This window comes from Meleagris gallopavo, chromosome 4 (genome assembly GCF_905368555.1).
Source record: "Meleagris gallopavo chromosome 4, MGAL_WU_HG_1.1, whole genome shotgun sequence".
Taxonomy (NCBI): Eukaryota; Metazoa; Chordata; class Aves; order Galliformes; family Phasianidae; genus Meleagris; species Meleagris gallopavo.
The window spans coordinates 48,852,461-48,869,801 of NC_139407.1; the positions used below are offsets into that span (position 1 = coordinate 48,852,461).

General features: G+C 40.9%; 1 protein-coding gene across 6 annotated transcripts in view; it reads right to left on the reverse strand.

The window, feature by feature from the left end:
- Nucleotides 1–17,341, reverse strand: part of N4BP2 (NEDD4 binding protein 2) — a 59,131-nt gene that overhangs the window by 28,069 nt on the left and 13,721 nt on the right. For 3 of the 6 annotated variants that reach the window (XM_085223283.1, XM_085223284.1, XM_085223279.1), the window contains exons 1-4: nucleotides 13,429–13,565; nucleotides 7,465–7,579; nucleotides 6,989–7,177; nucleotides 990–1,315 (exon numbers count right to left, since the gene is read on the reverse strand). In XM_085223283.1, the coding sequence (XP_085079409.1) occupies nucleotides 990–1,194 (205 nt within the window). In that variant the 5' untranslated portion in view covers nucleotides 1,195–1,315; nucleotides 6,989–7,177; nucleotides 7,465–7,579; nucleotides 13,429–13,565. Of the gene's footprint in view, nucleotides 1–989; nucleotides 1,316–6,988; nucleotides 7,178–7,464; nucleotides 7,580–12,937; nucleotides 13,060–13,398; nucleotides 13,566–17,341 lie in introns of those variants that run through there. The other 3 variants (XM_085223280.1, XM_085223281.1, XM_085223282.1) reach the window with 3 other exon arrangements.

Sequence of the window (17,341 nt, forward strand, 5' to 3'; positions counted from 1 at the left end):
ATAACTCCATCAATTCCAGTTTTAAAGGAATAAACAACAGACATGAGTGACCAACTAAATTATAAAATCTCTACAATTTTGGTAAGATAGAAACAGTAATAAAAGAAGAAGCCCTTTTAATGGCTACATAGCTTTCATGCATATGAAAAATACCAATCTCTATCTTGTTTAGCAGTACACTTAGAAAAATCTCAGCTAATCACAGCTTGATTAATATGCTCCACATATGACTTATTCCCTGCTCAAAGAACTCAGATGTTGTTATCCAGTATCTTATCCATTATTTTTACTACAAGCTAATGAGCTCATACATAGGAAAATTTCAGAACCACAAAGCATGAGAAGAGCTGGACACAGACATGAAAATGGAAGTGACAGGAGAGGTGGATAAGTAGTTTGGCAGAATACAGGGGAAGAAAAGCAGTCCAAGTGAGGCTGCAGAGAATTCAACATGAAAAACAGAATTTATCCTGAAAAAACTAATCCTCACTAGAAATGACAAGATGACATTGCAAAACAATGTAAAACAAAAGCTCAATTCAAATATTTAAGGAAAATCAAATGTTGCCAGGATAACATAATGTTATCACTGTCTTAAAAAAAAAAAAAAAAAAATCATTCTAGAAAATAGCATACCCTCCCACAAGAACAGTTTCTGCATCCAGCAGATTTGGTACAGAAACTAACTGCAAACAGATTACCCCGCACAACTCTACTGCTGCCTGCTCTGTATCTCAGATCAAGCCAGTTAAACTGTATCTCTGTTTTTTAAAGCCCACTGCTACTGCATATTACCAGCAACCCACAAACATCATCAAACTTTTGCATGGAGAGAGCTATAAAATGTTAAAATGTTATGACTCATCTACTCATTAAAAACTAGACTCACAAATACGTTTACAACTCCCACATCAACTTGTTTGGTGTTGCCCTAGTAAAGAACTGTCTGCATATGGAGCAAAGTTGAATGACAAATATATTGTATTTACCTTTAAAATCACATTCTGAGAGAACCATATATACCACACTAGGATCTAAGTCAGAAAACATTTCCGACATGCTGTTGAAGAGCTCTTCCTTATTGACACTGTAGACTGGTTGTGACATTGAGAGGCTTGGGTCCCCCTGGGGTAAAACAGCAGCAGCTCCGGTCTTCCGAGAAGGACTCCCACCAATTTTCCTTCTCCGTGGCATTTTGTTTACCAAAATCAGGTTGCTTTTTGTTTTATTTTGTTCCCATGAGGCCAAGAGTACCAAGCTCAGAAGTCACAAGAAAACTCTCATAGCCAGAACGCATACAACAGGAATAGCAGACCTGGAAAGAAGAGAACCAAAAAAAAATTTTTTTTTTTTTTTTTTTTTTTTTTAAGTACAGTCACATTTCCATGTCCCCTGTTAAGACAGATAAAACATCATAAAGACTTAAGCATCCAGAAAAAACACTTTTCAGAAGGCTGCTTTTCTTCTTTTCAAATGGCTGACAGCAAAATAGCAATCTTATTCTCCAACTAATTAGCTATCCAGTCTGTGCCTGAAAGAAAGTACAGTAAAGGAAGCTACCTATGCAAAGCAGACAGTTCACAAGTGCTCCTCTACTCCTCTGCCAACATCTACTGACGACCAGCTAACATTATGGAAAGTTTATATTCTGTTAAAAATTCAGAGGCTTTTTTTCCTCTTACAAAACTACTGAAAGATTTGGAAACGTCTGTTGTTTTCCAGAAGTACTTCAGAGCATGACTATTCTTCATGTTTCAAATATTTGTAAGGGTAAAAAGTTGAGGTTCTTCAGTATTCCAGTACAAGAAAATATTGCCCAGATAGGGTGCAGCGTTCTCATCTTTGGAGATTTTCAAAACCTGCCTGCACATGGCTCTGAGCAACCTACTCTAGGTGATGCTGATTGAGCAGGTGCATCGAACCAGATGATATCCAGAGGTGCCTTCCATACCTTGTCGATTTTGTGGGCTTTATTTTTTTGTGTGTGTTTTAAAACTTCTAAAAACTTTTAAAAAAGACGAGGCTAATGTCCTGCCCATGAAGCCTTTGAATACTTCCAGTTAAAACATTACGGCATCAATAATAACTGTGATTACTGCACTAATCCTCTGTAGAAGAAAGCAATTCATAACTGAAGAAGAAGCACAGAACGTAGTATGATCTTAGTCTTTTCTTTATGTCAAATAATAATAAAGCACTCTGTGTTCTAGCAAAGCTTATAAATTCATTTATAATTTTTGTAACAAATGATTCAGTAGACTAGCAAACTTTGTTACTGAAGTAAATTACAGCAAAGGTCCACTATCCAGTGGTAATAGCTGTGAACTGGCCACAGAATACCTAATTCTGTATCAGGATTATTTTGCCAGCAATGACCAATTTAACACATGCAGATAAACTTGCAGACACGCTCTTTCCTCACAAGATTATTGGTGCACAAATGACAAAGTCAAATCAGCGTCAGCTTTGGGCAGCACCTCCCCTTTATTCTCCAGCAATCTCTACCAGTAATTACGTATTTAAAAGGAGATAAACTGTTATCTCTCAAGTTGTAGGAACATATATAAGAAAAACAAACTTCGGGATACCAGGAGTTTCTGCTATGTTTATGGACTTGAGCTACAGAAATGAGATGGATGTCTGAAACAAGAATAAGTCACAGAACTGTGAAAGGTACAATGAGAAAAGCAATACTCAGGAAAAAGAGACAGAGTTCCAAATACAAAGGAGACTTGACCACGGAAGATGAATGCTAGCAGACTAAGGTCAATTGCGGCTGTTTTTTGAGGCTCCTCACAACTCTTGATTTCTCTCTCTGATTAGCTGCCCTTACATATTAGCTACCCTCTGCTCATTAAAATTAAAAAATAAAAATAAAAAATAAAAAAAAAATCAAACAAAACAATTAAAAACAAGTCTGAAAAACTATGGCTTTTTTTTTCTTCTTGATTCATCCTCCAGGCAGTAAAACAGGCTGAGACATACCTTCATAGAAGGTGCCAGTGCTAGAAAATACTCCTTACTAAAACTGGTTCAGTGAAAGAAAAGATCCTGCAAGGGAGAAAGCTATTCATGCACCTTGACATTCCTGCACGCCAACAGACTTTAAGCAGAACTCTCTGTTATTAATGTTTCATTTCAAGTCCCTTGTAATTAACAGTCCGTGGTTTTCAGCTAGGCCTTCCCAACATATTTCCTGCATTAGGATGCATACCATGCAACATACTAAGATACATCACTCTACGCATCCTAACAAAGCCATACGCTTCAGTCTGCATGAATCTAAACCAGCAAATAAACTGCTTATGCCAATTAATCACACACCTCTCATCACCTTCTTCATTTTCACTTGTCATTCCAGCAGCAATACTTTTTCCCCCAATTAACACACTACACAGAAGAGGAAGAAATTTTGTTTTTATCAGCTGTGATTTGAATCCCTGCATTTAAGGTAAGCTGTTGGTGCCATGGTCAAGAGATCAAGAAATCTTGTAGATGTACTACTACAAGCCCTTGATATTATTACTGTGAAATGAAAAGAATACAAAAATAAGGTTATCATGGCCACCATCACAGACAGATATTTTGACAGATTCTCCTTTACGTATACCCAAATTTTCAATGTAATTCCTCAACAAACTCCTGGGCAATGCTTGCTTGTTGATATCACCAAGCACAATAGAAGTATATAAGACGAGATGACTGCACACATGTAATACAATTCAATGTGCTTTGTATAAGACATGACACTACCACACTAAGCTGAAAGGAAGAATTACTCACTTGCTGATAGGAACACGCCCTGAACTTTAAAGAGGATTTTATCTAGGGACTTGCCTTTTCAGATACTCAAGTTTCTCTTTTTGAAACTAGTTTACTAAGAAAGGGGAAATCATTTTGTACAACTGAAGAGCCAGACTTGCAGGTCAGCTCCACTTGAAGGTTTTGGCTAACATACTACAAATCAATTTGTAGTTTGCTGTGGATGGGGGCTTTTCTCCCCAAGATGAAAATGGAGTTGTAATAACATCATTTAGAAGGGCGGGGCTGCACTGAACACAGTGAAAGGGGATTTTAGAGATGAGGCAGAGGCTGTAATACACTCAGTATTAGTATTAGAGCAAACAGCTCTTTCATTTCAGCACTAATGACAAACAACACTCCTGTGGCAGCCTGAGCTTCACCTACACAAAAAGCAAAATAAGACAAAAACCCTCGAGCACCCCTTCAAACTCACAGTTTTTCAGAAACGCACATCTACTGACATTAAGAGTCTCCTCCCATTGAAATTCAGCTGCCACAAATGTGTACAGAAGCCTGGCTGTATGAAAATTACCTTCGTTATGAAGGAACCCCATAAATGGAAGAGAAAATAAGTGTCTGGTATTTTCTACAAAACAGTATTATTTACAAACCCTAACAACCTAATCTAGAAAACAAGATGCCATAGATCCATCAAGTCAGGGTGCTTTAGTCTTTCCAAAGTGACAAAATTTATTCTTAAGTCACCCGTTATGAGCCTACAATGTTGCCTGTTCCAGTACTGCTACCCCTAAGGAGCTGAGTGGATGAATCAAACAGCATCAGGAGAAGAGCAACACAGAGATCAGCAATCACTACAGGCAAACCTGTAACTGCCAAAACAGGCAAGCACTGATGTCACAACACACCTTTGTCTTTTCTGTTCTACAGTTGGAACAAGAAAGTCAAACCTCACCAAGCAATGCGATGGACCAGAATCTCAAGTCTCAATTCCAACTTTAAATAGCAACTCTCAATATTTCTTTCCAGGAAAAGGAATGCCAACAGTTTCTTAAACTACGTAGGTTGCTCCAAAAGTAATGCCTCCTACTTATTTCCATGGAAATTACAACAGACAACACAATAACACTGTTTAATAGAGAACATTCTCAGCTACAAAACACTATTTTTCAACACAGTCACCACCATCAGCTAATTCATGCAGATGAGTTGATCGAGGTGCTCTTTATCTCGCAGCGTGACAGCTGTGCACAGCCATCTAGAACATGGCTTGTGTCTTTCATGTCACTGTAACTATTGCTGAAATGCACCACTCACTACCCCACTTTGCTCACATTCACTGTTTGGTCCCTAGAAACACTCAGCAAGTGCTGATGAATGTTGACATATGTAAATCTTTCCACATGGAAGAATTCAATGTCACATCTTTGCTTCATACGCACCTCCATGTCAGACGCCATTTTGTCAGACTGCCCCTCTGCTGCCATCTGTCACACAGCAATAAAATGTAAGGGAATATTGGTGGAAAAGTTCAACCTCTACTGCCATACTGGGATCATCTTCCTCTGATGTTGTGGGCCAGCATAACAAAATAGGAGGCATTACATTTGGAGCAGCCCTTGTCATAGATTTAAGAATGTATTTGTAATTCTCTAGGAGAACAAATGTAACATGACCAATGTTTCCAATAAATACAATTCTACGAAAGAGGAAAAACACATGGTTTTTTTTTTTCCTTTCTCTTCCCTCCCCATTTTTTCCTTCACACTCATTCTAAAATTGACAAATTTTCCCGGTCCTGGGAAAATAGATGAGAGAATTCTCCACAAAGCACAGAGTGAATTTAAATTGCTGTAACTACTGCAAAGGAATTCTCTTGCAGACACATGCTCCAAAAGGTTCGGTTTTCTTTTCACGAGCACAAATGTCCATAGGAAAAAATAAAACTAGCAGGAGTATAGTAGTCAACCAAGTCAGACTCCTCACACTGGGAAGGCAGGTTGATGACAACACGAAGCATGCTTTCAACATACTACCTATAACTATAGAGAGCACTAAAAGAGATTAAATAAACAAAGAACTAAATTTAAACTAATATCATACCAGTCTTCCCGACAGAATTAAAAAAAAGAGGAAAGAGAAGTTACTTACTGAAAGACAATGACTATGAAATGTTTTATGGAAAAACAAACAAACAATCGCAGCCATGAGGCATACCAACATCGTAATTGCTACTGCAAAAGCAGCTGCTTAGGAGAGTGAAGAAAGAGACTACTGCAAGGAAGAAATCAGCCTTTCAACACGGTCAGCATTTGTTTCACAACAGCCTGCCAAGGCCAAAACTTAAAATCTCACAGGGACTGTTTACAGTACAAAATGTTCACCAATTAATTTTAAATAAATTAAGGGTGAATTCCAGTTAAATGCCTGCAAAGTTATCTGGGAATCACAGCATTTAAACCATTTAAGTGCTGTAGTCACTAAGTTCCTATAATGCAGGTGAGTAAACAACCTATAGAAGGACTGAGAAAATAGAAACAAAGCTTATACTGAACATTTTAGTGGCAAATTCCTAGGCAGAATAAACATTTTAGTGTCAAAGCCACACTCCAACACAAGTAAAGCAAACTGCAACTGCCATCAAACCATCCCAACAAAAATTAAAGGAAAACAAAAACCCCTAAGATTTTCCAAAAAATGAACATGATTTCTAATGGATCTAAAGATTTCACTTACAATCGGAAATAACTGCTAGTATAACCTCGTTTTCAATAACAAATAAGCCATCACTATTACCACTCTTCCTTTCACCAAAAAGAAAGATCCTTTTGGCCCTTCTCGCCAAGAAGCTTCCAGCTTTGGCACAATGTAATTTTGAGTGCGTACAACCAACGCTGCTCATTTGGATATGTTTTTAAGCTTTTCTCATCAATTTAAGGAAGTAAACTTCATATGCATTTAAAAAATAAAAGTTTGGTTTTAAGTTTTATTTCCAAAAAGAATTTCGAATTTCAAACCACATAAACTACTTATTATGTAATGTTCATTTGAATCTTCAGAAGTTAGTGTGTGTGTGTATGTGTACATATATATATATATACACACACACACACACACATACGTATACACAGACACACACACACTTTTTTTCTTAATAACCTCAAAACTGGAAAAAAAAAAAACCTGTATTTGAATTCAAATAAAGCAATATTGGCACAGAACTTACATTTTCGGTTTCATTGTGTTGCCCCACAGTGGGTCCCTTCTCATCTTTCCAAAACCACCACAGATGGCATATCTAATACAGATTTGGAATTCAGAAAAAAATACATAATATACTTTTCTGTCAGGAAACCATGCTGTCAAATATGTAAGTTGAATGTCAATAGAAGTTGGTAGAAGTGGATGCTTCCTCCTGACAAAAGAATGATCAAAACACAAATTATAATCAGTATTATGCTCACAGCCCATGCAACTTTAAGAAAAGTTTTAACACTGAGCAATATATATATATTTTTAATAGATTAAGCATGGCTAACATTTTACTGAGAGAGTACACAACATGCTAAGTTGAACTCAAGTATCAGTTCTGCTAAGTTGACTTCAGATACTTATTTCTCACCTAGAAGAATGACTTACATCAGGTAACGAAATAGCATAACGACAGCAGAATAAACCTGGAACAAAAGTAAGTTTCCTTACTCATCATTCCACTTGGTTCTTCACCACAGTTCTTAGCCATCTTGAAAATGCTTATAGATCCATGTAGGTCCAGAAAAACTTCATTCCCTCACGTGATGAATTAGGCAACAAAAACCTAGTACAACAAAAACAGAATATATTACTTTCAGGTACACCATTATTTTATAATATTCCACCGGCACTACAAAGATGTCAGAAGGAAATTTTTCATCAAGAGGGTGGTGAGGCACTGAAACAGGCTGCCCAGAGAGACTGTGGATGCCCCATCCCTGGAGGCGTTCAAGGCCAGGTTGGATGAGGCCATGGGCAATGTGATAACAGTGTCTGATTTCATGGCTGGCAACCCTACCTATGGCAGAGAGCTGGAACTAGATGATCTCTGGAGTCCCTTCCAACCCAAGCCATTCCATGATACTATGAAAACATTATGTCTACTCTTTAAAGTAGCTGAAAATTCCTAAACCACTGTGTTCCACTGAAGACATTAGGTATATTCAAAGCCTAAGTTCCAGCGTACATATGAGCCTAGAGATCCTAACAATATCTTCTAATCAATTTAAAAAAAAAAAAAGAGCATGCATATGTAAACCAGATAAAGAAATCTAAACAAATTTTCTGTCATCCTCCAAATACGGCAGGTTGTTGTCCCAATTATTTTATGAGTCCTCTCAGGAGACTGAGAAACAGACCTCCCTCTCATTTTGCATCTGAACACATTCCACTGCTCCAAAGCATTAAGAAAACTCCTCAGAAACAAACAAAGAAGGAGAGAGACCAACTTTTTAAAGGGTCTACTGTTATAGGACAAGGGGGAATGACTTCAAACTAAAAGAGGGGAAATTTGGTTAGATATAACAAAAAAAATTCTTTACTCAGAGGACAGTGAGGCACAGGCTGCCCAGAGAAGCTGTGAATGCCCCATCCTAAGGCCTTCAAGGCCAGGCTGGATGAAGCCCTGGGCAGCCTGATCCAGTGGGTGGCAGCCCTGCTTATGGCTGGGGGTGGAACTGGATGGGCTGCGAGGTCTCTTCCAATCCAAGCCATTCTGTGATTCCATGATTCAAAACCTGCACAGACTTATCCAACACAGGCTATTAAGAAGGAAACAGTTTTCAGAAGAAAGGACCCCTGATCATTATGATGGACTCAAGAGCCTTTCTTCACAGAGTACATCGAGGAGGGGTTGTTCACCCACAGCAGCAGTAGATGGTGCTCCATCTGCAACAGTGCTGTCAAATGGCCCATCCCACTCATCTCATCTCAAGGACACTGCCCTTGAGAGAGGCCCCTACTCAGTGAGCACAGGCAGGCCTCCTGCTAGGTGTGTGTGATCAAAGCAACGAGGTAGTGTAAGGACAGATGGGACAAACACAGCTACCAGCAAGATTTCCTCCCACATCATGTCTGCTCATTAAGAACTACTTGTTAATACTCCTTTTCACTTATTCCAGTACCAGGGCTTTTTTTCAGACAAAATCAGATTTGTAGCAGTTGAACACCTTCACCACAAGCTTTTCTATAACCCAGATAAAAAAAACTGAATATAATCCTAGCATATTTTCATTACCTTGTTTCCCCTCCACACATACACACACTTTGCTACACCCCAAGCATCTTCATCTAGTTGTGGGCAAAGGCTCAGAGCTTGAGAGATGGCAAAAAGGAGTCTTGAGATTAAAGAGGGTGCAAATATGCAGCCAGACAGGCTAGAAAAGTAGCAGGCAGCTGTTGTCTTGATTAAGTTGGTTGTCTGTTTCTCAGACAGTAATGACTGTCTGCAAAATGTCCCTCCAAACACCCAGGCTTGGCCGTTTTAAGGTTAGCAATGTCCAGGACGAAGTGCAAAGCAAGAAGCTAGAAGCAGTGACACTAGTGGCTATGTTGGAGCTTCCACAGTTAGTGCTGCTGCTTAGGACTGCATTCCTACCCCATGTTACAAAATAGCGACAGAGCATTTGGAAAGAGAAATGGAAACTCCTGCCAGATGGTACTGCAACTCCTTCACATCATGTTTCCAGAGACATTCCCAAAGTCAGGTTGAAGGGCAGTTAATCAAGGTAACTGTAAAACTACAGTTGTTCTTCAGCGACAGAAATTCCTCACGCACTCCAGCTGTACTTCCATAACTTTCCCTGGACTGCTTCATACAGACAGCACTGGCCAGAACTTGCAATTCAAGACTTGGCATCTCCCAGAATTGCTGGAAATGGCTTTGAATCTTTTAGATTTTAATGGAGTTGCAATTTATAACTAAGAAGTTAAGACAGTGCAATGCACAAAGTATTTTAGACTAATTTAAAAGGAAAAAAAAAATGAAAATACAACAAATTAAAAGCTGAACAAGACTCTCCTTATCAGGTTAACCTGAATATTACTGTAGTCTCCTACATTACTGGTTGCATTTCTCATAAGGATCTTTTTGGTTTTTGCTGTGATTGAGGCCTGACCAAATGATGGGCATTTATTTTAGCATTTAGAAAACCAACAAAAAGGCAGCAACAAGGATAAAGATTGGTTCAATAAGGATGAGATGATACTGGAAACAAGTATTACTTAAGATTATAGGTGGAACTTATTATTACGGACATATATATGGAAGTGGCAGATAGAGGAATTAAAAACAGATCATTTAAAGAATCCTTATTCAGTTTTCCGCACTGGCAGCAGTCAGGACTGGTAATAAATGCTACTCCTCCAAACCTTGACTTGTTTTAGCTATTGATGCAAAGGAAGATAGGTTTACTTTCTACTTTTAGTTGCTGCTGGAATTCTAAACTGACATGAAGGAAAGGACTGAGGTCCTTGAGGACTGAGCATGGATCTCCAGATCTTTGCAGGCAATAAACAGCTTCTGCAATGTCACCAGGTACACGGAAGCGCTAGCACCAAGGCTTCTCAGCTCCTCAACTTCCCCTTGCATTTGGTACACAGAACAACTCAATGACAGCACTTTGCAATCAACTTTCTGCAGCAAACAGAGGTCAGCTTAACTCCTCTGAGCCTGTGTACATCCAGCCCTGCACTCTGGCAAGCCCCAGGCCAAGCCAGTCTACAACAGTTTCCAGTTCTGTGACTCAAAATGACACTTTGTTGCACGCTGGGACGAAGCTGAAGCATGAGAAGTTTTTGAATTTCAGAATGAGCTCAAATACAAAAGCACAAAAAAGATACATTCAGGTCTGCAGAAAGCACTTGAAAGAACAGGCTTCACATGAGATGGTGACTGCTGGGACCTCACTCAAAGCACAAAGCGTGCTGGAGTATCAGCCAGGTTTTTCACCAAGTAACATCCAGTAATCAGTGGCTTCGAAACAGCACTTTAAATAAGGAAGCTGAGTAGCCAGGCTGGGAAAAGACATACAACAGTTTATGAACTTAGCTGGTGGTCCGCACACAACAGCAACACAAGCACCTCTCCAAAAAACAATTCCCAAACACGAACATACTACAGTGATACATAATAGGCTTCACATTGATTACACTACATAATTACAAGTTAAAAAAAGGAAGCAAGAAACGAAACCAGGTTAGGAAAGCAAGATAGGAACGAGAAAAGATTATTCATGTAGTAATCCCAAATATTTTTCAGGGAAAAAGACATTCATCCCATCAGTTTCTAAGCTGGAAATTACATTACATAGCTCTACCAGTACAATTATATCTTACTTCTTACATTCTAATACGCTTCCATTTGTGAAGCCACCAGGCCAGCTGAACACAATGCATATGCAGACATTACATAGCTATTAAAAAAGTTAAAAGCCATTTCAGCTTGCCATAAACCCACAGATAGATGACTTCATCCTTGTCCAAGTACATCAACAAAAAGCTTACAGCCTCCAAGTGACCACCACTACTTACTTGAGAGTCTTAAACCTAGCAATTTACCCTCAGGAAATAGTACATACAAGTTCAACTTTTATGACTGCAAAAAACATCACATCGATTTAAATCATTTTTAAAATAGTCATCTGAGCTAACATAGACAATATCTGAGATTGGTTACCTAAATCAACCTTCCAGTAGATCTCCATTCCCAGTGGAGCCACGAGAAGAAACAGCTGGAAAACCTAACCTGTTCCACAAGCACAGCTGGATTCTGGAAAAAATATCATTGTATGGCTGTAGAGAGCCATATCGTGACAGCCAGTTAACTAAAGACTAATTAACTCCCTACTGGCATTTTTATAGTAGCAGAGACTCTGTAGAAGAGATGATGGCAGCAACTTCTTGAAGCTCAAGAATTAATAATTCTGCAACTTCTACCAGCAGTAAATTAATGTACAGAAAATTCTGTGTAAAATAACAAGACTGATTATTTCAGCCATTTAGCCATAGATTGGCACAGTCAAAGAAAACAGGCCCTGAAAGACCTCAGAAAAACCACCTAAGTCCCTATTCTATACACACTAATGCAATATACACTAATTCAAGACAACAAAACCGTATTTTGTAAAACGGAGCAGGTCATGAGTAAGGATCCACCTACACCATAAATTAAGACACCTGTAGACGTGCTGTGGATGTTCCCAAAATTCACACTCAGGTTAACATTTTTGTCATGCACTACCACACTTCACATCCATAACACCACGAACCTCACTTCCTTCCCACCCCAGTGCTTTCCCAGCTGAAATGCTCATGTTAATGTAACAGTGGGAGCCCTTTTTAAAATAATAATAACAACGATGATGATGATAATAATAATAATAATAAAGGGAGAAAGCTTATAGAGAAGAAATGAAAGGATTTTTAAGATGTCCTCAATCCTGTTGTATTTCCTTTACAGGCTCTCCATGTGGGCACAGAGTACAACAACACAAACGACTGGAACTTTAAAGTGCTACAAACATATGACACACACTTGCCCTGCCTTCCTAATGGCGACTGTAATCCCAGCTGAATCAAGACTATAACTGCTATTACAAACGTATGTTACCCTTGATTTCCTTCTGCAATTTGCTTCAAGCCTATAAGTAGCAGCTTGTAATGGATGAAGGGTGATTTACTTAACTCCCTTGTTCTTTCTGTTTACCTGAAAACTTCTTCAAAACAATTCTGGAGGACTTGCACTTAAGCTTCCTACGCAAATCATTCCCATCTTTTATCTGCACGACTCTACTGAAAGCTTCACAGGGGTGTGAGAAGCAAACTCCATTTTGTCAAGAGTTTGTGTTAAAACATTTGTGGTGTCTCTGAGTCAAACTCTACCCAGTTGTTTAGAACAAGCTTTAAGAACAGTAACACACAGAGAAATTGCACTTCTTTCCTCCGTTTGAGCTGGGCTCCTCATAGCACTGCGTCAGAACTGCAAACCACATCCAAAACACTCGAGATCACCACACTACAAAGGTCACCACGCTTCAGGCTGTTCAAAACAAATAGCCCATTCAAGCACAACACTGCTCGTTATTTCCTTCTGCACGGGGCGGATTCAACTCTTGAAAAACGCATTTAAGGCCTAAAGGCGCACCGCACGCGATTTGGCCGGGACAGGCGGGCGAAGCCCTTCCTCCAGCAGCAGCAGGTGAAGCCAGGTAGGGGCCGGCAGAGCAAGGGCAGGCAGAGCGAGGACGGCGAGCCGGGCAGACCCGAGCTTCCGAAGCAGTGGCCCCAAGGCGGAGGCCCCGCCTCACGACCGCCGCCACCCCTCGCCGGGCAGCCCGGCACCGTCCCTTCCCCGCGCAGGGGCAGCCCGCAGCGCCGGAGACCTACGGCCGGATCCGGCCACGCAGGACTTGCCCCGTTGCCTCCTCTCCCTCCCAAGTTACGGGCAGCCCCTTCAGCGACGCGCGGGGAGGCGGCGGGGAACCGCTGCGGCCCGACAGCGCCGGGGACGGGCCCAGCGGCCGCTGCCCGCCGGCGGCCTCCGCCATTTCAGGAGCCCTGCCCTATCGGGAGCAGGGGGAGGGTGAGGCTCCTCCCTAGCCTCACCGCTTCGCGCCGGAGCCCACCGGCCTTTACCTCCCGCCGCTCGGCTCGCTCGTTTCTGCCGGCCGCTGGGACAGGGGAGCTGCTCGGCGGCGGCAGGGGAGCGGGGAAGGCTGCGCGGAGCTCGCCGCGGGGACACAGTGCCGCTCTCCGTCCGGACGGGGAAGAACAGCCGGGAGGAAGCTCCGCTCCGCTCCCCTCCGCGCCGCCCCTCCCCGCCGGGCCCGCAGCGCCGCCCCGCGTGTCCCAGGCGGGCTGGAACGGCCTGCGAGGTCCGGCCGCGGGAGGCTGGGCGGCGGCACGGTGCCCAGGGGCGGCCCTGCGGGGTTTAGCTGAGGGAGGTTCGCTCCCGAGAGATAAAGGTAGCCCTGCTCGCAGCTCCTGTGCCCGGGAGGCGGCACTTGCCGCCTTTTTCACGTGGCTGGTGATGCAACTGGGCGTTAAACTGCTTTCGTGCCAACCTCTGGAAAGGCCGGTTCCGAGCCTTCCAAAACACACCGAAATGCGACCTTCGTCGCCTCCCCCGCACCGCTTTGTCCCGGGCCCCTTCCCGCCCCCTGCACGCAGCCCCTCCCGCCGCGGCACAGCGTCCCGGGGAAGGAACCTGCGGCCCACGCTGCGCTCCGCCCTGTGGGCCGAAGCGGCCGGACCTCTCGCGTGAAAGGCGAGAAGCACCGCCGCCCCCGAGGTGTGGGGCCTTCTGCCGGCCTACAGATCGCTTCCATTGTGATTCATCCCATTCGGAGAAAGTGGCACCCTCCAATCCCCATTTGCCCCTTCCTCTGTCGTACAAGAACTGCCTCTGGCGGACATTAAAGCGCTGCCGATGAAACGCCTAAGAGAAACAAGGCGCTCCCACCGCCCGGCCGCTTCCTCCAGGACCTGAGGTCCTCGCTGCCCCCAGGCCCTGCGTGCCTTACAGCTGTAACTGTAACTGCAAGGTCCAGAGACAAGAACCAGGTGCAAAAAAGAAAAGTTTTACAATGAAATAATCACGCATGGGGAGCCCACTGTGGTCTTCTTGCACAATCTGCAAAAGAGCTCAGCGATTTCACTGCTGCTTGCAGGGATCACAGTCCCTCAGTGCTGTTAGGACAGCACCTGAAAAGCTGTTTTATTTTGTTTAAATGTAGGCTCGTGTGTATTTCGCAATACAAGTAACGTTAAAAAAAAAAAAAAAAGTGGAAAAAAATTATTCAAAACATTTAATTCTCAGGTAATTAGATCAACTCGCCTGTCACGTTGCTGTTTCAGTGCTTATCTCGTAGTTATATGGTGTGCAGTATTGAAACAAATAAAGGACAAACTTCCACATTTGTACTACAATATGTACATACATATTCATCTACAGGATGTGCTGCTAAATTTCAAAAAAAGTGCTCTCTTGCCATGACTCATGGTAAGATAAAAAATTTTTTCAATACCATGGTATTGGAAATGTCCAGAATCGTGGAATAAAAACATCCATCAGCATTTGTGTGCATATGTCGAGTGTCAAGCAGCTTTGTGCATGCACAGGGAACTGTTTCTTTGTCCAGTGCCTGGACAAATATCAGAAACAAAATCTTTTCTCTTTCAGGGTGTGATGCTGGTAAAGTGTTAATCATACGTTAGGAAAAATAGGTCGTACAGATTCCAGTCTAATGACTGTGTCTTTGTATTTTTAAGGTTGCCAGAAAGAGGAAGAGGAAGGCTTTCATTATGCTAAGTCCAATTGCCTCCATTAAGCTGCCATGCTGGTGGGGTGTTGCTGCTGGCACTTGATGCATGAAACCATGTTGTTCTTTGCCAGTTGTACATATTACAGTATTTGACACCATGAAAATGCCAGACTAATTTGGGTACTGGCAGATTTCTCACTACAACAGCTAACACTTTAAACAGGAGGGGGGTTGGTATCTAGATAATTATCATCACTGTAAAAGAGATTCTTTATCTCTGTGCCTTTCTTTGTTTTCACACAACCATTTTTGAAACTTAATCGCTTATTATCTGCTACTGTTTAGTTGTTTTTTGGTTTTTGGGTTTTTTTAAATATTTTAATTCACCTCTTCTTATGTCTACAGTTGGCTTGTTTATACTTGGAATGGCTTGAACATACAGCGTGTCTGTGCTGTTTGGCACAAGCATTCAGTCACTGAATGCTTTCACAACAGATTTTCCATTTCTGTTTCTACAATCCTGCCTTGTCAAAGTAAAAATACTTCACTATGCTCTTGCTTATGTTATAACTCACATTAAAATATTGTTACTACCAGATCTGGACTGTAAAAAAAAAAAACAAGAAAATGTCAGCCCCTTTTGATGTTTCTGATTATATACAGCCTAAATCTACTCAGCAAATTGTGATTTCCTTCTGTGCTCAAATTGCCTCTACAGCTAAAGAGATTAGATTAGATTAGATTCTGATTTGCAGGAACAATTTCAAGCTAGACTTTTGGATTGAATAACATTCTTATGCTGTAAGAAAGGCATTTAACTGTATCAGTTTTAAAGATTCTTATTTTTATATACACGAACATACTGAATATACAGTAATAAATACCTCAGGGAAACACCTGTGAAATGGGCTGTATTAAAGATTCAGATTTGCCTGCAGTAAATATATTTTTTTCCAGGAATTCGTGGCACAACTGTCATCATTATTCAGACTTCTCTACCTTTTTTTTTTTTTTTTTTCCTCCTTTGCAGGGAGAGCTCTGAAACTTGCAAACAGAGCCCCAACTTACAGTGTTATTTCCCATCTTCTAGAAAGGAGAGATGAGAAAAGCTCATAACAAATTCCCACAGTAAATGTTTACATAAAAGTTGATTCAGTCTCTCTGTGCTACAAGCCACCCTTTTCCTAAGATGCCTTCCACTGTCTCTTGCCATCTTTAGGTTTCACTTACATTGGAGAGAATACAAAGGTAGCCTTTTTTTTTTTTCCCCCAATAGATTTACCTTACTGCCGATTTAAGATGTTTACTTTGGCTTTCTGGACTGCGTGTGTCTCCTGTCAGTATTACGTTGTTTATGATCTTGGAGTTTGTGCTCCTACAAGAAATAACTTCTCTCAGCCAGAATTCAATTTCTCAAGTAGAAACTTAATTCTGTAGAGTTGTTTTTTTGTTTTTTTTTTTTAAAAGCTTTACATAAATAAATGTTTACAGAGTAAGTCACACAGTTATCTCTTCTCCTCCAGCCCTCTTCAGATTTATGTAAATGCACAGTGAATTATAGTGTTTAATCTCTATAAAGGGACTCCACATCTAACTCCTATACTTGAAATCCATTGATCTTCTGTTCCATACAGCTATAGACTCCTCAGTTAACTGTAAAAATTACCTCTCCAGTTACTATCTCTGTAGTAATGTTAAATTATTCACATATACATTTTTTCATTCCAAATAATATATTTTTCTGCACCTGCATCAAAGTAGCACCTTAATTCTGCTTATATAGAATTCTATTTCAGAAATCTTAAGTGAGGAAAAAGTAGTGTTTAGAAACAGCACAAATTTAGATGAATTTTTGCCACACTGAAGACAACAGCAAAAATTCTGCTGGCTTCAATAAGATTTGAAGTGAGCTGGTCAGACTAATTCCAGCATTACAAACAATGAATCATAAATCATCAAAATGGTCAACAAGTCAACACTTTGGTTCATGTACCCTTCAGTAAACTACCAAAGGAGCATACAAGCTTACTGCTGAAGGTTAGTAATATATTATAAGTTTTTCAAGTCCTGGCTGAAAAGGCATTCTAAAGGGACATGTTGCTAGTATTTAGTTAACGTCCTTATACTTTAAAAGAGACTCCAGAGAGACTGCAGAAAAATATACAGTTTGCATATTATACCTGATATATTAAATATTGCAAGAAAATACAAAGTATAAAGGTGCTTAGGTTTTTGGAAAGGGAATGGGGAGAGGTAATGACAACAACTGCTGTAATCTAAGAGGT